This window comes from Agelaius phoeniceus, chromosome 15 (assembly GCF_051311805.1).
Source record: "Agelaius phoeniceus isolate bAgePho1 chromosome 15, bAgePho1.hap1, whole genome shotgun sequence".
In the NCBI taxonomy this organism is placed as follows: domain Eukaryota; kingdom Metazoa; phylum Chordata; class Aves; order Passeriformes; family Icteridae; genus Agelaius; species Agelaius phoeniceus.
Window position 1 is genome coordinate 8,579,909 of NC_135279.1, and position 25,612 is coordinate 8,605,520.

At 41.0% G+C, this 25,612-nt stretch overlaps 1 protein-coding gene across 1 annotated transcript in view; it reads right to left on the reverse strand.

Moving 5' to 3' along the window:
- The window catches only part of LOC129126822 (uncharacterized), a 63,060-nt gene that overhangs the window by 13,858 nt on the left and 23,590 nt on the right, over positions 1-25,612 (reverse strand). Inside the window, exons 2-3 of the mRNA XM_054643027.2 lie at positions 24,094-24,560; positions 23,532-23,699 (exon numbers count right to left, since the gene is read on the reverse strand). Of these exons, the coding sequence (XP_054499002.2) occupies positions 23,532-23,699; positions 24,094-24,560 (635 nt within the window). The remainder of the gene's footprint in view (positions 1-23,531; positions 23,700-24,093; positions 24,561-25,612) is intronic.

A 25,612-nucleotide genomic window follows, 5' to 3' on the forward strand; every position in this document is an offset into this window, starting at 1 on the left:
CTGAGTGCATTGATTCCACATTGGGCAGTGACACACTGAGTAGGGAGGGAAGAACATGCAGCTGTTTCTTTTTTGATCATCCTCCCTTGCTGCTGATGTCCAGTAAAGTGACTGAATTCGTGTTTTCTGACCATAAACCTTTCACCACTACGTTATTTTGCTCAACTGTTGAAATCAAAAGGTGCTCCCTTGGTCCAATGTAACAATTTCAGTCACATTGGCAAGCTCCTGTCACTGGCAATATCTTGCTCTTGTGAATAAGAATTCACATAAAGCAGAAGAAGGAAACCTGAGCAAGGAATTTTAAGTCCTCACAAATGAGCAAAACACATGACACGAATTTCCAGAAGACACAAGAATGAAAAGCTTTTTACTTTACAGTTGTTTTTACATTATTTTTCAGTCATACCTTCAACAAGATTAAAAAACAGTGTATTTGCACATTTCTCACAGTTACAGTTCAAGAGAATAATTCTTTATATGAATCACTGACATTACAAAACTATTCTTGTGGAATATGCCCTACACATCTGAATGTATATACATTTATTTTTAAGAAGATTAGAAAGATAAATTTGTATTGTGTATACCTGAGTACAAGACAACTTAAGGAAGCCTGGACGTAAAGCTTAAAATTTCCCATGCCAACCTTTTCCAAGGGAAGTTTGGGAGCTGACTATGAAGAATATCAATAGTTCAATCAAACTCTGGCTTTAATACTCTAATCCAGTTTGGATGCAAAGCAGAGCAAAGTACTTTATTTGGGGCACATTCAGTGGGTTATCAGATGAAATGCTAGCAGGAAAAATTGCCATATCAAATGCAGTATCACAGGGAATAAAATCAATAGAGAAGACTGCCTGTATCTGAAATGACTGAACAGACACACACAGTGATTGAGCACAAATATCAGTAAAATCCTTTAGATCAGACCTGCAAATTTAAACAGATTTAGACTGCTAAATCATAATCCTCACATCCCCTTATGCAGTTAGCACACATTATAAACTATAAACAAAGCAAGACATTAAGGTCGCTAAAGGTTTGATTTTTTTTCTCTCCTTTATTTGGAAGCTGTTACTATTTCCATGATTTTTTGATTTATATTGTAACAGTATTGGCCATGACATATATGAGCATGTGCTTTGGGACTCTTCTATTACCTGAATTGTGCTAGTGAACAAATTCTAAAGGCCACTTCCGACAACTTTCTTGTGTTCTGACTTGAAATGATATTTTTTTGGCCTATACCTCTTTATTTTTTGCTTGAGGCTAGTGACTTAGAAAGCAAAGTACAGACATGTTTCAGAAAAATAGGCTTCTTCTGATAGGATAGTTTTCTTGTCTTTCAAGGGAAAGAAACTTTAAATTAATATGGAGTATTTAATATCTTCATGTGGAAAACATGACCCCACTAGAGGTAAATTTACCTGGCTTGAGTGGGACCACAATTTCAACTTTAAACAACAGGCACTTGAAAATTACAAATAACTAACACCTGTAAGCAGGTAGAAATTGAAAAACACTGGGAGAGGTTCAAGTTCAGGAATAAGCATTTGATTTGATTTTGATCAGCAGCTGAGGACAGAGAGCTGCACATCAGCTATAAAAGTGCTCAACCACGAAACAAGAGCTAAGACAACCACTAAGGTGGGTTTAGTATTGTTTAAAGTGAAAGCTTCAGAGCACCAATATGTCACCAGACTGCTTGAAAATAATGGCAAATCTGTCCCAGTGACTAATCTTTGAGCCCTGCCAGCACTCAGAATTTAACAACACTGAAATGGGGAAAGAAAATAATGTCACCTTGTCATTCTGAAATGGACCTATAATCAAAACCCTTGAAGTGGGTTCATAGAGAAGTATCAACCCCACTAAAACAGAAGGCGAGCTCAGCTTGAAAAGAATAAAATACATTTTGTGATCTCACAAAATACAAAATGGCACATTCCATATCTCTGCAACTCTTAGTCATTTATTTGGAATTGTCAGTAATTTATACTGCTTATTTGCAGGTCTGCCTGCAGCCTTACAGCCTCCCACTGTGATTTTGTCAGATTCCAAGCCCAGCAGGGTCAGGTTGGGTTAACTCTGGTGTGTAGGACCAGCTGCTACATTTTACCCTGTAGACAGCTGCCTTTCAAAGGCAGGTAAAGCATTCCACAATTTAATGAAGTCTCAGGAATAAGTCAGTCACTAGAAGATTTTCCTCAATACTTTTTGCAAGATTCAAACACACTTATTCTTTTGTGTAATGTATTTGTGGTTTTATGGCATCAACATACAGACACCTCACTGACCACAGCATTTCTGATTATTTATTACCAAAGTCTTATCAGGACTGAGTGATGAAATTACTTTTGCAAAATAAATAGCTTTCCAATGAAGTCAAACAGATTTTGAAACTTGTAACTATGCAGCTACATGTTTGGGCTCAAAATTCAACCATAAGCTAATGAAATGCATCACTAAATAGAAATCCTACAAACAGCTATAGAAAACCCTAATTTAGAGAAGGCAAACCAGCCCACTGAATTCATCATTATTCTTTAAAGTTGAACACCTACCACCTTGCAGATTTAGCAACTCTAAGCATAATGTCTGCGTATTTAAGAGAACTGATAGTTAACATATTTGTTACTGCTACCAGAATTCAGATTTTTTTCATTTTAAACTCCTTTGAAAAGAAGGCATTCTCCTCACCTCCTTCCCAAAGCTAGCCTTTTTTTCCTCTAGTTTTCCTATTTACTCACATCAAAAAAAAGCACCAAGCAGAAAGAAATATGGATAAGTAGATGTATTTGAAGAGACTGCTGCAAGGAATCTGGTTATAAAACTTCAGTTGCTGTTACAGATTGCTACACCTTATTGTATCATACACAAGAACCATAAGCAAAATTGTCAGAAGGCAACTGAATAGAAAGATAACTTGTACTCAGCTGGCTGATAAAACCAGTAAAAAAAGAAAGGAAAGGTTATATATGTCATTTACTTCAAAGTATGAGGAGGCCAATTGTTTGAAGAGCTTACTGGGGTCTGCAAAAACTCTGCTGATTGCACTGGGGCTAAGCACAAATGTGAAAATAAAGATTCATTGAAATATTGGAAATATGACTGACTTTCATGCCTGTGGTTACACAGTATGTGTGCAGGTAAAGTGGAAGGATGCCACCAATTTCAGTAGATCTTTCAGAAAATGGAGTGGGGCTCAGAGAGGCAGTGATTTGCCTCACACTTAATTTTCTCAGGCTCTCTGGGAAACTGCTTTGACACACACAAGGGATCAGATAAGTAGAAACCATGGTTTGTCACAAAGATAAGAAAACCAGGTAGGGGGTTATTCTGCATTTCTGAAATATGCTGAAGCTGTATCTTCTATCTGACCATGATAAAGCTTTATCACAGTGAGGACTTCACAACTTCATTATAACAACAATTTGTTCAAAGCTTCCAGCAAGGTACCAAAACCATAGCATAGCCATGCTGTCTGCTTAGTACTGCTGGCCAGAGAAATTAGCTAACCATTATATTGACTCAATCAAAATAATGCAATTTAATTCCATGGTATTTTACATAATAATGGTCAGGCTACCATTTTCCTGAAAGACAGCATGACATTTACAAACTAAATTAATTTCTATAGCACCTATAAAATGGTAAATACTCAATATAAAACATTAACCTCAGGTTTCAAAGAGCTCTTTCACATAATGCAACTTGCTTTATACAATACCTTTATTTCCCGTGTTAAATGACTATATCTGCTTTACATTAGTGTTTATCCCTTATGTGGTGTTTCAAGAGGCTCTGTTCAATTTATTTGCAGGACAGAAAAAATTACACTTGTTAATGATCCCTGTCTACCAGAAAAATTAACGTTTTTAGCTAGGCTTTAAGCTTGCTGGAAAGATTGTACTGATCTGCCAACTCTCCACCACTTTTTCAGGAATCCAAATTCTTTCTAACCTGGTATCTCTAAATGACTTCCTTTGGAATCCAACACATTCCAAAACAAAAGCAGCATTAAAAACATACAAACTAACTTTGGAGAGAGATACATCTCAGAAAAGAAGCTCGCCCTGATAAGGGGAAAATGAGGAAAAAATAGTGCAGCCTGCAAGTCACGGTGGAGAGTGTTGCATTTGGGCTTAGCCTCAAAGCTTAAGAGACATAAATTCCATCTTCCAGAGTATAAAGAAATGATCCTGTAGGGTTACAGAAGCAAAAATATCACCGTCCTCTTCTTTTAATATTTTGAGATCAACTGTAATAGATTTCTAAATTACTACACTTCAAAGAGACTGCAGCACTTTGCTTTAACGTGGGTCCTAGAAAAAAAACCATTAAGAGCATAAAAACTGGACAGCTAAACCTTCCAGTTCATGTGAGATTTATATTAGATTCCTTAGGTAAGAAATGTATTAAACCCATTACTTGTTTCAGAGATACTGAAATAATAATTGTCCTTTAGTCAGTAATGTTAAGTTTTATGGCAGACACAACAATAAAGAGAATCTGCATCTTCATCTCCTATCTAGTCTCTTGAACTGGAAGTAGAGATCCTCCTTCAGCTAGACAGACTTGAAAAACCCCACTTTTTTGGTGAAGCTGTGTTTAGGGAGCTTAAATAAATGCTTACAATTACAAGTTGGACAGACTGCTAGAGAAATTAGGACTCAGAACTAGTCTCTACACTTCTGCCAAGGCTATATAATTTTTCAGCACTGGTTCATGCTTTCAAGTCCTATAGTCCCAGACTGCAGGAATTCCTGGGCAGGCATACACACCAGTTTTCAGTGTGCCAGGTTTAAGACAAAAATCAGACTGATCACATCATCATCAGTTTAGATAAAACAGCTCTGCTCTGACCTACTGGCAAGCAATGTTTGGTGGCAAACTCACAGGACTTGGAAGAAACTCGGACTTAAAGGAAAAAAATACTAAAGATAGCTGTTGTCATCTCATTGCAAAAGTTCCATACCTTCTAGGGGATTTCACATGGGCAGCCCCTTACAGCACTGACTCCTTCTCCTTCCTCACAGCACAGGCAACAAACTCCAACAACTCTCTTCTCTCCCAGCTCACCCACTCTTTTATAGCCCTCATCCTCATTGGGCACAGCTGTGGCCTGTTAAGGGCAGGCCTGTTCCTAATCTTTGGTGATCAGTGCAGCTGCAGCTCCTCAGGGGTGAGACTGCCTTCTGAACTATCTTGATTTTCTTACATTCTATCCCCCCCAGATATCTATTATAAAAGGAGGGGAGAAAGATTAACTCTAGGGAAAAAAAAAAAAAAAAAAGAGGATGAACAGCTGAGATTGCAGAGTGAAGAAAGAGCAGAATATGCTACAGAGTCAACTACAAGAGATACAGCAAGATAAACCAAGAGAGAATGAGAGATGGAGGAGGGAAAGTAAAAACAAAGCAAAACCACATGAACCTGAGGATCAGCATCAGGGGGAGAGCGTGGACAGCCCAGAGGTGAATGAATCATTTCAGGCAGCACTCAGCTGGGCAGGAGGTGTTTGCACAAACCCTTTGAAGGAAGGGTCTGTTTGCACAGAGCCCCACAGAGCTCGGGTACTGCAAAAAAGCCACACTTTCAGACTGACAGATGCTCTGAGGTGGAAGATTTCTGTAAAGATTTTTTAGTACCAGAGTTTATAGCTGTTACAATGACACATGGCTTCGTTGTAATTTTCCATGTAAAAGGAGGCAAAAAGATTAAAAAACAAAACTAACAAAAACTCTCCCCTTCAAAAACTCTCCCCTTCACTAGATAAGTGAGTCAAGTATAAAAATGTTCCCAAGCAAATGACAGCTTTTTAGTTCATCTTTACATCAAACAATGACAGCAGTTTGCATGACTCAGACAGATGATTTGGCTGTTGTCCTCTCAGCTCACTCCAGAAGGGAGGGAAGGAGAGAAGCAGTTTATTTTTAAGTATGCCTTACTAGCAAGATTATTATGAGAAACCCATTAAAATGTTTTCTTTCCTTGAGAGCTGGGTTCTTGCTTAAAATCTACTTCAGAGATAAATAAGAGTAGGAGGGTTCCTGGGAACCTGGAGACAAAGCAGGAAGCCTTAAAGAACAGAAAGAAACTATTTTGAAAATCTGAGATGCTTTAATTCTACTAAGATCTCTTTAGCTAGGACATGAACCAAAATATTTTATAACTAAATCTCTTTCAGGAAGCACATCACCTATTCCTATATTGTTGATGAATATGTCAAATATAGGATTTTAAATGTCAGTGTAGAGTTTCCAAAGGGAAAGAGCACTGCCTGAAGGATAATCCATACTAGTAACAGCCCTTTCAGAAATACTCACTTAACCTTGTGTGAGGCAGGAAGATATTCTATCTGGTTTTCAGGGGCTTAGCCTGAGGCTAAAATAGTCACCAAATGGATAAAAGTCAGAAAACTGGTCACCAGAAGGAAAAATGAAGGGCACTTAATTATTTTTACTTTCTCTACACGACACTTCAAAATGGATATAAGGAAACATCATTTTTTCTTTTTGAAAGACTCTTTTCAGCTCTAGTATCACATTAAAATTCATAACTCCAGAAATCATGAAAGTTTGGCCTCTGTTATCACAGTCTATTATTTCCATGGGAGAGTTCAACATGTTTTAAGGGAATCCTACACAGCTTAACTCACTGCAAAATACAGCAGAGGAGCAGATGGAATATCAGCTATTTCTGAACAGAACTATAACAACATCATAGAATCATAGAACATTCCTACTCTAGTTGATAGCAAGGAGAACAGTAAAAAAAGCTGCCTCTTTTGCTTCTGAATATATCTTTGTTGACAAAGAAACTTAGAAAACAAGGTAAATTCATTCCGTAGATGACTTCTTTATAAAATGTGCATACAGGTTTGGCAAAAAATGCTTCAGATTTTTCTCTGAGAATAAACAGTAAAACTTATCTAAACAGGTTTATATTTAGGCATAAAACTGTGAATCTTAAACAATACTTTGTGTAATTGTAAATAAGTGTGTGAATAATTTTCATATAAACAAACTGCCAGAGACAGTTTTAATCTGGGTTGGCTGATTTCTAATTTTTTTTAAACTCAGCCTTTTTTACCCTCAGAATCTCAGTAACAGGGACATTAGTGCTTCATGGTGCCAGAACATCTCAAAATGCAAGTGGATCCTTTCCACAGAGATCTGAAGCCCATTAGGATTCCTCTTCCAGAGCAGTCATCCTGCTTGCTGCAGACTCACAGAAACCCCAGTGCTCTCTTGGCATAAAATTGCCACAAGTGCCAAATGATTGAGTGGCCTCTCCCACTTATGGGCAGCCCTACCCTGGCCAATTATCAAGGCTCTCCCAGGCACCAATCTAGGAGCCTTGCCAGTGTTACAGGGATAAAAGCAGAGCCTGTGGATGTTGGATATTCTTTTTAACTCTGGCTGGTAGTTTGTCATTTGATTTGTAAAGGGAGGTTGGACATGACTTTTAGTTTGGCATTTTCTTATTGTTTTTATTTTCCAAATTACAGTGACAACTCCTACTGCTTCACTTTTGGGAATTTGTCATGAAACTGTGAAGCATGATCCAAGGTCTATCTCTGAAAAACAGACTTATTTTTCTCATATTCAGTAGGGTAAAAAAGGCTGTAGAGATTAAAAATCCGTTTATGTTGCTTTGCTTTGCAGAAAGTGGAAGCTGAAAATAAAAATAAAACCATTTATGTAACAGAAATGATGAGGCTGAAATGAAGGAGGAGCTTTTCCCACAGCATTCCAGCATTTGCTATTTGTGTACTGTGAAAGCAAAAGATAAAAGAAGTGCTCTTAACTAAGCACAGAAGTGAACTCAGTGTCAGATTTACAAGGAGTGATGAACTGGAAGACGTGGAGGGAAGGCTGGGTAGTTGCTGTGTTCAATGCAGGAATACAAAGAAGTCACCAACCATCTCCTGCCCCTGTGGCCTCTGTGTACAGGCCCAGCAAAAAGGATTTGCAGTGCTCAGGAAGGGCGAGCAGGCAAAGGCTGAGCACTGCTGCTGACACATGGAAAGGAGGTGGGAGGAGAAGGAGCTGCATGATCACAGCAGGGTGCAAATCTTCCATGGTTTGATTTAACACTGCACTTGTTAGAAAGTTCAGAAAGGCAGCAATGCTCCCAAATCAGGAATTCACTCTATAAACAGCGTTTTGGACAAAAGTGAGCAACAACTTGCATTCTGCCTTTCCCCAGAAAGAAACACTTCATAGGCAGCAAATGAAAATTTGCTTTATGAAATCTGTTTTTGTTTTCCCTCCTGTCACTCCTCCCAGCTGTTAACAAGATGCTGTTTACTCCCTGTTGTTGAATTTCACTGGTTTTCACCATACCAAGCACATTTTTCATGTTGAGTTGCTGAGCAGTCACTTAATGACCTTTTTCAAAAGTCAAGTCTCCCACTCTCTGTACATTCCTGAGGTACATCCCCCAGGCTTTCTCAACCATCCACTCAACTCACAGCCCTAAGTACTGGGCTGCTGGTGGCACTAGGAGAGGGGATTAGGTGGCCTGAATTTCTTGCTCAGCTTTTTGCACAGTCATGTTAGTGCAAGTTACAGTCTGAGCTGAGAGGAACAATTCCCAGCCCAGCAGGTAGCTGTAAGCCCTGTCATTATGGGGAACACCATGTAATTCCTCAGCTCCTGAAGGCAGCTGGAGTTTGGAGCAGCACAGCTGCATTCACTTCAGATCCTGGGTGATGGATATGGCATTTTGTCTATTCCATACTTTCAGCAATTAAGAAGCATCTTCTGAAGCCATGAACATGCAGATAAGAGCCATTGAGGTGGTGTTCAGCAATCACTATGAGGAATGGCATCTTAAAAATCAACTGAAATCTTCAAAAACAAGGGAGAAAGCAGAACTCTACTGGGCAAAGTTCCTACAACTCATAGGCCTGTTGGATCAAGTGGCTGTAATAAGCTAATAATTTCTGGAAATTCGTGGTGAAGGAACAATTTCTGACTAAAGTTTCAAACAGGTTGGGCTTAATTCTGCTGGGGGGGCAACTGAAATTATATTGTATATTGCTTTTGTAGCTCCTGTAACTGAATACTAAGATTGTTGTGACTGTTTTGGTAATCCCTAAAGTGAAAATACTTCAACTAACTTAGAAAAGGCTATTTCTGAACCTGAACTGGTTTTATGGGATCTGCAGAAGGAAAGAGAGTCCCAGGAAAAGTCAAATCCTGTGACAGTGCTGCTTTTTCAATAAACTTAGCTGAAGTTTTTCTGTAGTCTGAGCAAACTACTCTTAAAAAGAGCAGCACACTGAGAAGGCAGAGAGATTTTCAACACAAAAAGACCCCATAGTGACATGGTTGCTTTAATTCAGTTCTACTACTGACCACGTCAATTGGAGATAAAGATTAATTATTTGTATTATAAAATTCATACTGGTCAGCAGTCCTCAGAAAGATGACAGGCCCCAGTGAACTCTCAGCTTTTGCACAATCATCTATAGACAAACACAGAACTACTATATTCTGTGAACTATTTTCTGTGAGGAGATTTAGGGAGTTCACAAAAGAAAAAGAAAACACAGCTCACAATATATTTAAATTTACAGTTCAGCATCTGGAGAAAAATAGGAACTATCAAAGATCATTTCATTGGCCATTACAGATATCCTCCAAAATATTACATACATAGAGGGAATGGCACCACTGTTCTCACAGAAATATTTTTTTATCTGCATCCATAGAGTCTCCAGGGAGAAAGAGTGATACAGTTTCACAGAGAAAGAGAATATCCAGTTCATTGTGACTTGAAGGTATATACAGGTCATCTCACAGAGATAAATATCTCAACATGGGTTCATTTATCTTTTTTAAGAAAAGATAAAAGCAAAAAGAAAATGTGATCTCGACTAGATTGGATGGTTGCAATAATCCATTCAGCTCCTTTGGGACGGAGAATCCCATATTTCTACTTTATCAATGAAAAACAGATTTAGCTTATTTTTCTCTTCAGCAACCTTCTCCTTGCTCCTACCTCTACTTAAAATCAAATATTTCTAAGTTTTGAATTTGGAACATGGAATCACGCAACTAATCAATCAGCCTGTACATCCAGAATCTCATCATTTCCAACATTACCTCATACATATCTCAGTGATTGTGCCTGCCGGGCTACCACTGCCTTCTAAAAAGATTACATGGACCAAAAGAAAGCTCTTTGTTTTGCCCTCTGGCTTTCTAAGTGAAACAAGTGTCATGGTGAAATGCTGACAAAATTCTCTCATGTTTTCCAGCTTTGAGAAATTGCAGCACCATGTTCATGTTGGAAGCACACAAGCAAAATATATACCCAGGGTTTTTTCATTTGTTTTGTTGGGGGTGTTTTTTGATTAAGCTACAGTACAATAGTTACTGAAATTTGAGCACAGAACAACTAAATTGTTCCCTGCTGTGCAGACATAGGACAGGGGAATGGGGAGATCCTTGGGACATTTTGCTGTACTTCCCCTATACATAAATTCATGCATAACAGGTTTCATGTTTGCAGAACAGTAAAGGTTGAAATTATCCTTTTGAAGCACAGGATACGAGCATCCAGGAGATATTTTGTAAGTTTAAATGTTTTCCATGTCCTACACACTAAATTACACCAACTGTTAGAAATTATCTTCCTACTTTACTCCTGCACCACTGTATCAGAGCATCATCTAAGGGAACAAACTTCTTCCAAAATAAGCTTGCAGCAGTACATGATCACTCAATGGATGCTCTGTTTTATACCAAGCTTTTGCCATCTGTTCCTCAGCTAATTATGAATGCTACAAATACCCACAACTACATTGCAAGGAAAAAAAAGTGATTAAAGTGCATATATTCTTTCTGCCATGCATCTTCATTGTTCATCTCAAATGAAAAGCAACGCCACCCACCACACAAGTCCCACAGCAGGAAGACCACAGAAGGGCAGATGTTTAGAGCTCCTCATCTGGCAATCAGCCATTGGTGATTGCTCAGAGTCCAAAATGTATTGTGCACACTCAGCAAGACAAGCTTAAAACTGTGCAGAATCACACACACGTCTGAAGTGGGGCTTGCAAACAGCTTTGCTCACAAGAACTCTTTGCTGCCCAAGTCAGGGTCACCCAGGATGCTGCTCAGTAGGTAAATAATTTTCAGTTGCATCCTTCCTAAATCCCTTCTTGTTCTCCTCTCCCTCTAACCCTAACACCATCATCAAAGTGTCATTTTGAAATTACTTGTAATGAAGTGAAACATCGTTTTCCTCATCTACCTTTTCCCCATTCTCTCTGTGTTTATAGATTCATTACCTGCTATACATGCAGATACATGTCATGTTCTCATTTCCTCTTTCTGCCAAGTATTTTCCATGAGGAGAAATCACTGGGCTTTAGTAAAGATTGTTCCAGACATGATTTCTCACCTAATGGACCATGTCTCCATTTCAGTCATGACTCCTCTCTCTGGATCCACTAAATCATCCAGCATTCATTTGCCTCTGACACAGATTGTATTCTTTAGGGCTTTGGGATATTTTGGTATTAGGAGGCCTTTTGATTGGTTTCATTCATTTTTTTAGTTTTATTTATTTCCTTGCAGCTATAGAAAGAACTGAAAAAAACACATTTATTCCATCATCGCTGTTTCAGTAACTCCTAATTTCAGGGAGCTTCAGCTTTAAAATCAGCCATGCCTTAAGAAATCTTATGGCATCTTATTTTATATCCACATCTCTCCTTAGTGAGTTCAGATTTTATAGACAACTTTGTGTCATTCTGGAGGGAACACATCAGCTGCACCATCCCTGATATATCAGTAATGGGTTTGCAATTATGGCGGCAGGTTTCAAAATTGCTTCCTATTTGCAGCTTCTTTTTTTGCTAATGGAAACTGCAGCACATGCCACATCTGTCTGTATTTGTACATTGCCCTGCTGTAATAGAATATTGCTCGTTCTTGATTACACAGGGACATAGTCTGCCATTAAAGTGTGGATGCAGTATCTCAACAGAAACTGATGCTAAGGTTGTGCAGTTACTTAAAAAAATACTGATAGCAAAATATGGCCCATAAAAAGTTGTTTGGATTTCTTTTTCCTTTTCATACTGAGATAGGACTATTTGTGATGCCATATGTTACTTTACAAGGGGAAGTTTCAATATATTTTATCATGGTTCTAAAATTGTTTATAGTAGCTTTTTGTGAATGCTCAAAAATTGTTGATCTATACCCATTAAAGTTCCATGTACTTGTGTTCAGTCTTCTTTTCTCTTTTACAGGCAGTGCACATGGATAGGAAATGCTTGTTCACAATCTCCAACAGCACTGCCTCCAGGGGAAAAGGATTACATTTCATCTCAAGTTATAAGTTCATTACAAGTCACAAAACCTTTGCTCTGCTGAGCTTTTTAACTTATTAAGATGAGACACATGCATGAGAAAGAAAGCACTTCTTCATCAGAAGAGATAAAGGCTTTATAAAAAGGAGACTAAATATAAAAACAGACATTTGTGTCACAGAAAGATCCTCATTTCAGTCCATCTTGCCTCATATTCCAATGAAAACAAACCCTTAAGTGTCTTGTTATATTCAACTTAACTTTGTTATATAAGCATGAAGAGACTAATAAATCTGTGGTCACTGATCTGAATCACCATATCCTTCCTTATGAGCAAATATATCTGGTTTACCAGCTTCCTTCATGCTGCATAACTGCAGTTCTACACATAACTGACAGTATGCAGTATTTTAGCAGTTTATATTTATTCTAATTAAATGTGGCACAATTTCCTTTTGGATGCTGCTGTCCTGGGTGAACCATAATGTAGAGATTCATGGTTATGCTTAAGGAATACTGCAGACAATTCTGTATTTAAACCACTAATTATCATATGTTTATAGATATCCCCACTGAATGTAGCACTCCGATGTACTTTTATTAAAACAGGGGGCTTTTTAAGACAAGTTTTAAAAAGATCAGTAGATGTAAAAGACCTGAGCCTCATGAGTTTCACTAGATGTAGTTAATATAAAAATTAGATTAACACAGGAAATTCACTCTACCTAATACTTGTATTTTAACAGGAAATACCTAATCTCCCTCCAATATGCTATTCACCTAGTGTTAAATAAATAATAAATAACATTTAGCTAGCATAAAAGATTGCTTACCCTGACTTTACTTTAAAAAAAAAAAGGGGAACAAAATTTATCCCTTATATACCTTGAGTGAAGTTAATGTTATCAAACAAGAAATGAATCTGGGCCAATAAACCCTGCTGTCAGATAGTGGCACATATATCCACACAGACCTGTTAAGCTTTGTCTTTCTGTATTCCAGCACAGTTCATCGCTCTACAGAAGAGCACTGTCCTGGGACTTGCACGACATAAATATTGTTGTTATATCTGGCATTAGCTTGATGGATAACTCTGAACCAGCTTTATCCTCTGCTTTCACATCTGTCTAATCTGGAATACATCCCCATGTGCCTAACCACGTCAAAAAAGTGCTTTACCCCACATAACACGGGATGACACAAAAAGATTCAGGATTTTCAGGCGAGAGGAAGGGTCCTCAACTTGCACCGCACAGCTCGGTCCCCTGAGCGGCTCCAGCACCGGACAGCTCCGGGCAGCACGGCCGGGCCCTGAGCAGCTCCAGCACCGGACAGCTCCGGGCAGCACGGCCGGGCCCCTGAGATGCTGCAGCACCGGACAGCTCCGGGCAGCACGGCCGGGCCCCTGAGATGCTGCAGTACCGGACAGCTCCGGGCAGTACGGCCGGGCCCTTGAGATGCTCCAGCACCGGACAGCTCCGGGCAGCACGGCCGGTTCATTGAGCAGCTCCAGCACCGGACAGCTCCGGGCAGCACGGCCGGTTCATTGAGCAGCTCCAGCACCGGACAGTTCCGGGTAGGGCACAGCCGGTTCATTGGGCGGCTCCAGCCCCGGGCAGCACAGCCGGGCTCTGAGCGGCTCCAGCCCCGGACGGGCACAGTCAGTTCTTTGAGATGCTCCAGCCCTGGGCAGCACAGCCCGGCTCTGAGCAGCTCCAGCCCCACACGGGCACAGCCAGTTGAGATGTTCCAGCCCCGGGCAGCATGGCTGGGCTCTGAGCGGCTCCAGCCCCGGACGGGCACAGTCAGTTCTTTGAGATGCTCCAGCCCTGGGCAGCACAGCCCGGCTCTGAGCGGCTCCAGCCCCGGACGGGCACAGTCAGTTCTTTGAGATGCTCCAGCCCTGGGCAGCACAGCCCGGCTCTGAGCGGCTCCAGCACCGGACAGCTCCAGGCAGCACAGCCAGTTCTTTGAGATGCTCCAGCCCGGGCAGCACAGCCCGGCTCTGAGCAGCTCCAGCCCCGGACAGGCACAGCCAGTTGAGATGTTCCAGCCCCGGGCAGCACAGCCGGGCTCTGAGCGGCTCCAGCCCCACACGAGCACAGCCAGTTCTTTGAGATGCTCCAGCCCTGGCCAGCACAGCCCGGCTCTGAGCGGCTCCAGCCTCGGCTGCCTCCACCAGACCCTCAGCAAACCCTGCAGCAGGCAGAGCTGCACTCTGCTCTGGAAGCAGAGTGGGCACTGGCACATGTACACACACAGAGCTGTTCTAGAAATCAAGTGTTCAAAGTACAACACTCTTGTTATTCACCAAGAAATGCCAGGGAATTCTGAATTCTCTCAAAATGATTTTTATAAATATTTACTAATTGTAATCAAATTCTGTCAAGAACTTTAACATTCCTAGTACACACAGAAACGCTATTCTAATAGCAATGTTTTCTATTCCCTTGAAGAAACAATTTAGCCTAATTTATTCTTAATCCTACAAGTATAATTTTCAGCCTCTCTCCCATTCTCTAACATTTAAGCATCCCCCCACTGAGTTCCAATGACTGCAGCTACTTTTACCTTTCTACCTCAATCTTTTGTCCAGGTTCAAATTCTCTAACTGCTACCACTTGAAGAGAAAGCCAGAAAGGCCAAACACTAGAAGATACTACACAAGATACTACACTAGAAGACAGTTCTGGAATAAACTTCTGAAGGGACAACGGAATGCAGGGAAGGAAGGATGAAGACTGATGTCCAAGCTAAAAACCACACAAAATTTATGCTGTGCAATTTCAAATGAAATTGTGTGCACAGCTGAATTTCCTGATTAGACAATTTCAAAGCAACCTGCAGAGACAGACAAGTATCACTTACCTCTATCAATCCCTGTGTTAGTCAGAACTCAACTGTAAGCCGTGATATATTGAAACCTTTTTCAAAAACTAATCTGAAAAGAGTTACTCTGACAGTAAACTTTAATAAACTATTTTTCTATCTACCTGGGAGAAAGCAATCAGTGAAGTAAATTTATGACACAAAGTTCATTAAGAGGACAGCTAAGATCACAGAATTAATTGAAGTCCCCATGTACCTATTTAATGAGAATGATTTTCTGTTACCCAGGATTACAAGCCAAGTCACAGAAGTGACAGATAAAGACCAATCTACTCCCTGCCAAAGCCACTATTGAGTAGCTTAGCAATTTATCTGTAAACTGAATTTTGAATCATATCTTAGCCTTGAAAGTCATTAGACATTAGCTGCTCAGTCCAAACGTGTAATTCAATTTTCGCTGCCAACCTGCTACAGCAAATCCCCCAATGATAACTGCTGGAGTTATCTAGCTGATAACAGACTGCTTACTCAGAGTTAGCACTTGGTAACTCCACAGCAACAAGTCCCTTTCTAAAGCTGGAAGAGTTAAGTGGTGGAAGTACAAAAAATCACACTGGAGGCAGCAGCATCACCTTAATTTTACTGTGTCAACTCTGCTTTCTTGTTTTGGTTGAAATCTATAAAATGTGTACTTTGTAGACTACAGATGTTTGATTTTCAGATAGTTTGATTCTTCCAGGGACTTTGAGGGAGCTTCTTCTATTTATGCTAGCCAGACACCTGATCTTTCAGGCTTTTCCAATTCCACAGGGTCCTCCAAAAGGCAAAGAGAACTGTTTAATCTAAGTGGTCTGTCATGTACTGTGGATCTTTGTCTAAGAGAACAGGAAGATAAGCAATACAAGAATCAAACTCAAGCTTCACTAAAGCCTTTGACAATTTGGCAATTTTTGACAATCAGCTTCAACATAACCAAGATTTCACTACAGCTCCTTTGAACACATCTCAGTTTTGGTTACATAAGGAAAGGAATAACCAACCTGTCCTTGCATAAGCAGATGTTATCTAAAAGAAATAGGTTTTCACACCCCAGAGGTAATATTTGAACTCCACTTTCCTCATGAAGTCCTCTTTCTTGTAAAAGCAGCTCAGCTGCTCCACCCCAAATTCAGACAGGCTTGCATTTTACCCTCAAAACACACACAGGTTGATAAAGACGCTGACTGGAATTCCATGTCTCTAGTCTCATGGTTAAAACTGTAAGTATAAAGCTAATAGTTAAAATTTCTGAGAAACCCCACCCCATCCCCACCATCCCCCAAAAAAAGAGGTGACAGTCTCCCTGATGCTCAAAACAGGGTATCATAAATACCCTTTTGGCCCGTGAGAATAATGGACCTGTTTTTCTGGACAACTTACCTAAAATAAAAGTAGTATAATTTGCCCATAGACACCTGAGCTTGATAGCAGCTCTTACACTAACCAACATCAGAACTCAGCCTTCTATAAGGATTTTCAATCCACCCATTTGATATTACACTGGCATATGGCTCACTTTTGTGGCATTTTTTCCTTTTTTCCTTTTGTGAATCTCTCAGGAATCTGACAAAATTACAATTTAAATTTGGATTAAAACAAGCCCCTATAGAAAAGAAATCCACTAGAGGATGGGGGGAGGACAGGACAGGGACAAGCAATAGAATACAAGAATGGTTACTCTAAAAATGCATAAAACATGTTGGAGAAAATGTTAAATCTACAGAATTTCATGGTAGGGATATGATTTGTGACTGCAGTCTGCAGAACCCTTCTGTCAGTGAGGAAACTATTAAAGTTATAATTTGAAACATAATACAGAAACTAAAATCCTAGTTTTGTACTGACCTACTTAACTTTAGAGTCTTAGGTAATTCCTAGGGAAGCTGGATAAGTGTCAGTTAATTAGAAAAATCTGGCTCTCTGTACCTTCCTTAAGTTAATTATTCTGACATAAATGCCATTATTTTTCCCCTTGTCCACTGCAAAAGGAAAGTGTCAAGTTTGAGAAGGGCTTTTTGAAAAAGCATATCTCCTCTGTTGTAAGAAGCTGATTATGCATTACACTTGCACAGATTCAGTTTCATGTTTTCCTATTCTTTTAAATTTCATGCAAGTACATCTCAGCTGTACTTTTCAATCACATTTATATTCCAGCCTTGTCCCCCTGTTGAGTAAGAATTGCTCTAAGAGACAACCTATGCTAGGAGTGCCTGGGTAGACTTATAAATCACATTTCAACTCTGTTGTGCTGCAGATCCACTGGAATACACACACACACAGTCTTCACCTTCAATTAAATCTCAAGGTGGGCTGGCAATGACAATCTCCTGGGAAGCCAGCCTGAGGTGCCTGTGTCCTGTCACAACCCAGCCGCTTGGTACATCCATTACCCAGCTAGGAAATATTCTTCAAGAGTACTGTAACCTTCCTTATGACTAAATTCATTACAAATAATTAGCAGGACCTGAATGGATTCTCCAGGAATGTATGTATTGAATGTACCAATAACTGCTTCACAGAAAAACCTGTGCTTACATTTGAGCTAAAAAAAGAGAAAAAAAAGATGTTCTGTTAATAAGTTATGGCAGAAAAATACTTAATTCTTCCTGTAGACCTAAATACAATATAAAAAAATAGAAAATGCAGTATCAGATCTGGTAGTTGACTCATTGAAGGCAGGTGTCTGTCAGGGAAGGGACAGCAGAAAGAAGCCAGTCTACAGAAATGACCTCTTATCTCAAAAATGCTCCCAGAGCAGCAGATATTTGGGTGTCACAGATCAGGTTCCACCACACTGCATGGATAAGGAGCAAGACAACAACCAGCAAGGAGCTTTAAATCTCATGATCTAAAAACCCAAGGCCTTTAGAATTTTGACACAATGCTGGATTTTGTGTCATCTTCTCAATAAACATTCTGAAGAAAATCCACTCATTTGTAATAACTTTTGTGTGACTAAATGAATATATTATATTATTTTAAAATAGGGTCTTTTCTTCTATGATGCTGGAAGGCCTTTGGATTACCAACTCCATAAAAATCTTTCATGAATTTTACTGATCAGAAGAGCTCAAAATATTCATAATTATGTGGTCCCTTCTATATAGTGTACATTTTTATGTCTTCAATAGAAGCAGAAATCTTTCATTTTCTGCATTCCTACAGTATATTTGCTCTCCTCAGAGTAGCATTACCTTTGCAACTTAGAATAACTCTGCAAATCAATGAAAGTATACAGGTTTTCCTTCTCATCTATTTCGAGCTGAGCTGCCAGGACCCAGAATAAATTTGTGTTAGCTCTCAATTCCATGACCTTCCACTTTGTACTTTTAAATTTCATTTCATTTCTATTACCTGAGTTCCCAAGGTCTTCCAATTCTGCCTGCTTGGTATTCCAACCCTTCTCAGTACTGGTCATGTTCTCCAACTCCCTGCTATCAAATTTCACTACCACACTTCTAATTTGGGGCTAAAAAAATCAGAGAAAGGTAAGAACCAACAAGGGGAAATGCAATGAAGAAGTGTGAAGAGCCAGCCCAAATGACAAAAATCAGCAGCAAAGCTGGAACAATTCAAGTTCCTAATCCTGTATTTGTTTTGTCACCTAACACTGCACTTCTGATCAGGTGTGAGGAGGAATTTGCAGGCTCAGAAAGGTGATGTACATTAATAGCTGACAAAATTGACCCTTCAGTGGTTTGTGTCAGAAGTCTAATATCTATCTAACCTGTTGATAGGCATCCTCAGCAGGAATAGTTCTGTGTAACTATTTATCCCCAGTAAGTCTGAGCAACGTGTACACACAGATGATGACATTTCATGCCTTGCTCCTTAGGCTTGCACAGCCTCAAAGCATCTCCAGGCATAAAATACATGGAGGTTTTAACATGATAGCCTGAACTGAAATTCTGTAAGCAATAAAATTTAGAGAAACAGCTTAGTTAATGTTCAGAACGTGGTCTGGCAGCCTGCCATGCATAAACATGCACTGAAACCAGAGTTCATGCCAAGATTCTTAGCTTTCAACTTCATAGAAATTCCTTGTGGGGTTTATACTAGATCCTCTTAGTTCATTTAACTTTTTTCTTCCTTTTTGCAGTTTAATCCATGGCTAGTTGAACTTATTACCTTTTTATATATAAGCATTAATAATGTAATAGACATAACTCCAAGCAGAAGTAATAGAATTAGTCTGTTCATATAATTTTGATTAAAGACAGATCTAACACTAAAATGACATTTATTCTGTGCCTTCTGTGCCAAGCCTCTATGAGCACAATGAGATGCTGCAGTGTGACCTGTTACAACAACATGTATGCTTATTCCCATAACAATAAATGCTTCCTAAGGCTTGTAAGAATTCACATTCAGCTCCCAAATCTATTCTGAAGCTCCTCTCAAGCCAGAGGATCCCTCTCCACAGGTTTGATCAAAAGATTGAGGTCTTCATATTTGGGTTCCTGGTATCAGAAGGTCTAATTTGACTTTCATAATCCTCATGTCTGCTTTTCCAAGCCTCAGATCTGCACAAGGGAAATAGCTGGAGGTCCTCCCCAGAGAGTGCATCTTGCTTACTTTTTCTTTTTCCAGTAATAATTACATTGATTTACTTCTTATTTTTTAGAAACTTACTAGTCAGTTACTTAAGTATGTACCAAGCCACATTCAATATATGGATTAGGTGAATAATAAATTCCATATTACCACAGATTCTGAGCTCTGTCCTTTCTTATTTACAGCTTCAACGTATAGTTGTGAGGAAGAAAAATACTATTATCCCCAGCTATAAAATTAAACTTAAGGCACAGCTAAGATTTTGTCATGTATCACACAAAGTCCATGGCAGACAAGGAAAAAGGGGTGAAAGACAGACTGGAGTAACAGGTTTAGATTGCACTGATAACTTATTAATCCCACAGACATTGCACTGTTATTGATTCTGGGCAGATGTAAAATATACAAGATTTTCAACAGCAAATGTTTAACAACAGATCAGTCACACTGGTCTCACTATTCATTTACAGCTTTTTTTTTAAATGGAGAACTTAACCAAGAAATTGTGTTCAAATCACATGAAAAGATTGTGTAAACTGTTGTTTTAGACACATCCCTTGAGGCCTTTGGAAAATGATGACACATTTCACACTATTGAATTCAGTCACATTTAAAAACTTAGCATGATTCTGTGGCTGTAATGCAGATTTCAAATGAGGTGTACTTCTGTGCCCTCTTTTCACAGAAAAGTAGTGACTGCTGAGACAATAAGTACAACTACCATGCTGCCTTTGCCCAAAAGAAATTTAGATCACACTATTAAAAAAAAAAAAAAATCAATCATTAGTTTCTCCTCAAATTAGGCCATATTGGCCCATAGCTCAATAAGGCTGACCAACCAATTGATTTTGAAAAGAATAACTGAAAATGTCAAGAAATGCTTAATTTAAAGTTTTATATTCAATTCACATCATCTGGGTAAACAACCCTCCCAGTACTGCAACATCATGGCAGATTTATATGCACATCTGTGTGTGCAGATGTTTCTGCTGATGCACATAAAGTGGCCACACCCACCCAGAGCTTTGAGCATCAAATCTCAGCTCCACACCTTCAGTGCTTTTCCCCACCATCCAGAAGGGCACATTCATGTAAATATTTGTGCAAATATGTTTATATAACATGACATAAATTTCACAGAGCAGCTAAGGGTAATTGGGCTAATTACTGCAACCTTGCCTCTGCTGATTTACGAGGTACAAGGCTTCTGCCCTGGAGTGACTGCAGTGTCAGATCCAAGAAAGTTTAACTGCAACACCACTTCTGCACTCCAGCCTCCTGTGCAAAGCCTACACTGAGAACCTGATGTAGACATGATGTCTATAAAATTAGTTTATTAGTTTGGCAGTGAGGGGAAGGGCAGGATAATTTTCCTAGAAATCAACAATTATCCACAAAATGCTGGTCTAGTGCATCCACAGCAGGTAATACTCTTATGATGCATCTCATCAGGCTGCCTTCTAAGAAATGTTTTAACAAATATTTTAACAATCTATCTCCAACAGCACAGCCATGAAGTAAGGACCAGATTTCTTCTAACCACATCTCTGCATGCAAGAAGTGTGCTGTCACTGCTGTACCTGCTATGCTGGCAGCAGCTCTACCTGTGCATGGCTTCACCTGTGGGCACAGAACCTCTGATGGAAGATTATGATCCAGTAAATCAATGTGGTTGAAGACAAGTAATTAAGAGCTTAATTACATATGTAAGCTTTTTATGTTTTCTTTTTGGAAAAGGCTTAGTAGAAGATGATTACTAGTCTGTTAATTTGCTCCATAAAAGGTTTCATGAATAATTATATGTAAAATGCTAGTTTTGAAGTAATTCAATAGAACCACTAAGATGGCCAGATAGAAGGATACCTAAGCTTTGATGAACTTCATATTACTGCTTTTGCTTGGTAGACCACTGGTTAAGGTTGGTTTTACTTTTCCATAGAATGATTCTTCCTACGTAAAAGAGTTTTGAGGCTCTTTTATGGGGTTTTTTAGCATTTTCAGTAGGTCTAAAAAGGCATTCTTAGCCATGAATTCTTAAAATATGAGAGGTATTATTATTCATGAATATTATCCACAAGAAGAGAAATAGTTTCTCTGGACTTGTGAGACTGTGTCTTGGAAAAAGGGACAAGAAAAGAAGTTGCAAGGACTCCAGTTTTAAAGAGAAAAGAAAGAGGGAAGCAGAAAACATAAAAATTACATCAATTTAAATAAAACATTTAAGCCTTGTGATTAACATGAGGCCTCCATTTGGAAGGAGACTGTTGAAAGATTGCTTGCTACAAATCTGTCTCGAGTTAGAAGTGTTTTCAGGTGAATGTGTCGATTTCATTCAATTTACCATTTTCAAATGCTGGCCAACTCTCACGTCAGGTGGGATGTAGAAATTAACAAGTGAAATCCTCAACCTCTGTTTCCTAGAAGACTAAACCAGATATTTACAAAGATTCCCTTGAAGTCTGGTAAATCCAAGCATCCATTTTTACTGTGGAATGCCCTTTTCTGTATGAGAACTCAGCAGTCCCAGCAGGTGGATGTGATCAGTGACTGCAAGTGAAGACACATTCCAAGACAGCTGTTAATTGCCACCATTGCTAAGGCCACACTCTGTTAGGCTGAGATTCCGAGCAGCATTTCTCACACAGAGATGACCAAAACTACAGAAAAGCACAGGGAGAATAAGCTAAGCAGGGACACACCACATTTAACTGCAATACCTTGACTTCCCCTTTCCAAAGTCAGATCCAATTTTAGGATCACAGAGACAAAACCAGAACATAAAAGTTTGACTTGTTAATATCCTATAAAAGACCAGAATTCCTAAATAAACAAACAAATTCTTGCAGAAGGGTACTACCAGAACTGATAGCCAGCTCTAGTCTTCCCTTTCCTAGAGTCTCACTGTGGCCACAGTGCACAAATCCCGGAAAATAAAGAAAATAAAGAACATTTAACCTCACTGTGTTCATGATCAACACGATCAGTAAAGCTTCCATCACACAGTCTTGGGCAGACTGAAGCAGGGTTTTCTGTGTGCTCCAAAAAAGCTTCTTCAGTGTACAGACGGCAGAAGTAAGAGGAACTACTTAAATATTACTTCTATTTTAAAAAAGTTGCATTTCCCTTTCTGCTGTCATTGACTTAATACATGATTGTATTCAAACTAGGGGAAGTCTAGAATTAATTTTGAGCTTAAGAAATCTATTTGTTTTATACAGATAACACATTATAATACATCTTAAAAATATCCCTTTTTTCCAGACTACAGGGAAAAAAAAGAGCTAAAGCACTGCTTCCTCCAACAATACACCAGCCTCAAAGATCTCTACAGGCAGAATTGACAATAAAATCCTTTCCACAAAAGCTGCAGGCACAAAAAGCTTTGCTGTTTACCACCTTGTGGCTTGAACTGGTAAGTATTCCTTCTTACACACACACCATTCCATCATTTTTCAGTTAAGCAGACTCTTAAGCAGCAAGCACTGAACAAGAAACTTCACTCAAAGTTCCTCCTCAGAGGAAAATCGAAGACCATAAGAACAGTGAGACTGACACGGAGCCCAGGCTGCCCCAATCTATGGGGTAAATCAAGAATGCCAGGACTGTCTGTCCAGCTCCCAAACAACCCCGAGCATCCCTCACACAGGCACCAACCGGTTGCCCAAGCTGCATTTCTCTTCTACGCACAGCTCTCGGCAGCCAGCAGCCCCCTGGAAAGATGCTACGGTCAACGGAACAAGAAACATGCGGTAAAGCGAGCAGTACTCACATCCCGGAATTTGTTCCAGTACTTGTCTTTATCGTACTGCGAGACGGTGCTCAGCCATTTGTCGTTGTCCAGGAAATTGCCATGATTGCTGTTACTCGTGATGATTTCAGGATGCCGGCTCTCCACTTGCAGGAAGCACCAGGCAGCGATCACCAGCACCCCCGACATCTGCAACGAGAGGAGCGGAGCGAGGAGCGGCGGGGGCAGCGGGGCAGCCCCGGCTCCTCGGGCTCCCAACTTTTGAGGGGACCCAACTTGGGGCCACTCGCCCCTCACGGCCCTCGCCAACTTCTGCCTGCGGAGCTGCCGGCTCCGCCGAGACCCGCCGTACCCTCCGGCGGCCCGGCCCGGAGGGGCGGGGAACAGCGTCAGTAACAACAATAATAACAATAATAATAACAACAATAGTAATAACAACAATAAAAACAAACCGGGCCGCTGGGGCCGGGCGGGGAGCAGCCAGGGGACAGCAGCGGTACGGAATCGCAGCCAAGCCCCTCGCGGGCGCAGCCAGCGCTGGCTCCGCGAAGTTTGGCTGCCAGGGCGGAGAAGAAGCTCCTACCTCCGGGCAGTGCCGCCGGCCGGGCTCCAGCACCGTGCGCCGCTCGTCCTCCTCCCGCTGCCGGTGCCGCGCTGCGCTGCGCCCGAGCCCTGCGCGGTGCCGCTGAGCTGCGTGCGGTGCCGCGGTGCCGCTGCGCTCTGTGTCTGTGCTGTGGCGGTGCCGCTGTCTGTCTCTCAGTCTGTCTGTCTGTGTGTCTGTGTGCCTGTCTGTCGGAGCCCGCGCGGAGCCGCTGCCCGTGGCGCGTCCCGAGCCCGCCGTGTCCCTGTTGCGGGTGCGCGCGGGGCGGGCGCGGCCGCGGTCTGGCTCCCCCTGGCGGGCGCGGGCCGCGCTGCAGCGCAGGGGCGGAGCGCGGGCAGCGCCGCCGCAGGGCCGGGCCGGGCCGGGCCGGGCCGGGCCGCGGGGCCCGTGAGGGGCGGGGGGCGTTAAACACAAACAAGAGAGGCAGCGTTTAAATACTGCAAAGGCGGCTGCCAAGAGGAGCGTGGGGATCCTTTTCGGTGGTGCCCAGAGACAGGGCAAGGTGCAATGGCCATAGATTAAACGCAAGTTTCACCTGAGCATGAGGAAGACCTTCAGGTGGAGGGTGACTGGAACGGGCTGCCCAGGAGGGAGTGGAGTGTCCCTGTATGGAGATATTCAAAACTCATCTGGACACGGTCCTGTGTCACCTGCCCCGGGTGATCCTGGCATTGCAGTTGGGCTGGGTGATTTCCAGAGGTCATTTCCCATCCAAACAATTCAGTGAAACCTGGGGAGGGTGACTGTGAGGATACCTGAAGAGGAGGGCTGTAAGCAATCCTGGGAAGAGATCTGTTAGGAATCTTGGGGAGAATCCTCTGTGAGGATACCTGGAGAGGGTGCCCGTGATCATATGTGGGGAAGATCTCTTGGGAGAAATCCTCAGTGAAGTCTTCACTACCGCTGCAGTCTGAAGAGACATAAAAGTGGCCTTAAAAACATAAAACCCCTATCAAACTGCAGCTTTCGTAAGCCCTGGGAAGAGATGACTGTCTTGAGTCAATGGTTTTACAATTTACAGGAGCAGTGACATTTCCAAAGCTCAGAGGTCATCCCGGGTTTGTTCAGGAAGGCGCTCCCTCCCTGGGCCAGCACATCCCACACTGTGAAAAGGTTTTGCTCCTGCACTGGAGAATGACCTCAGACACTGCCCAGGAGGTCAGAAGGGTGCAGTGAGAACAGCTCATGTTGTTAAAAAGGAGGAGGGACAAACAAGGGGCACTACATCGCTCTGGGAACTGGGCTGAAAGGAGGAGACCTTCTCCAGGGATAAAAAGGAAAGTTCTCCATTATCAGTGGAGGAGGTGGGAGGGGTCTGCTGGTTGGTTTCCTACATCTGGGAACTCATCCCCTGATACATCATATGATGCCCTAAAATGAGGACATACACTTTGGATGGTCATTTTAAATAAAGCTGTGACTATTGTTCCATGTGATGTTTTTCAAATATGGTTCATTAAACTGTCTTGTAAATAATGCCTTTTTTCTACAAAAAATTGTC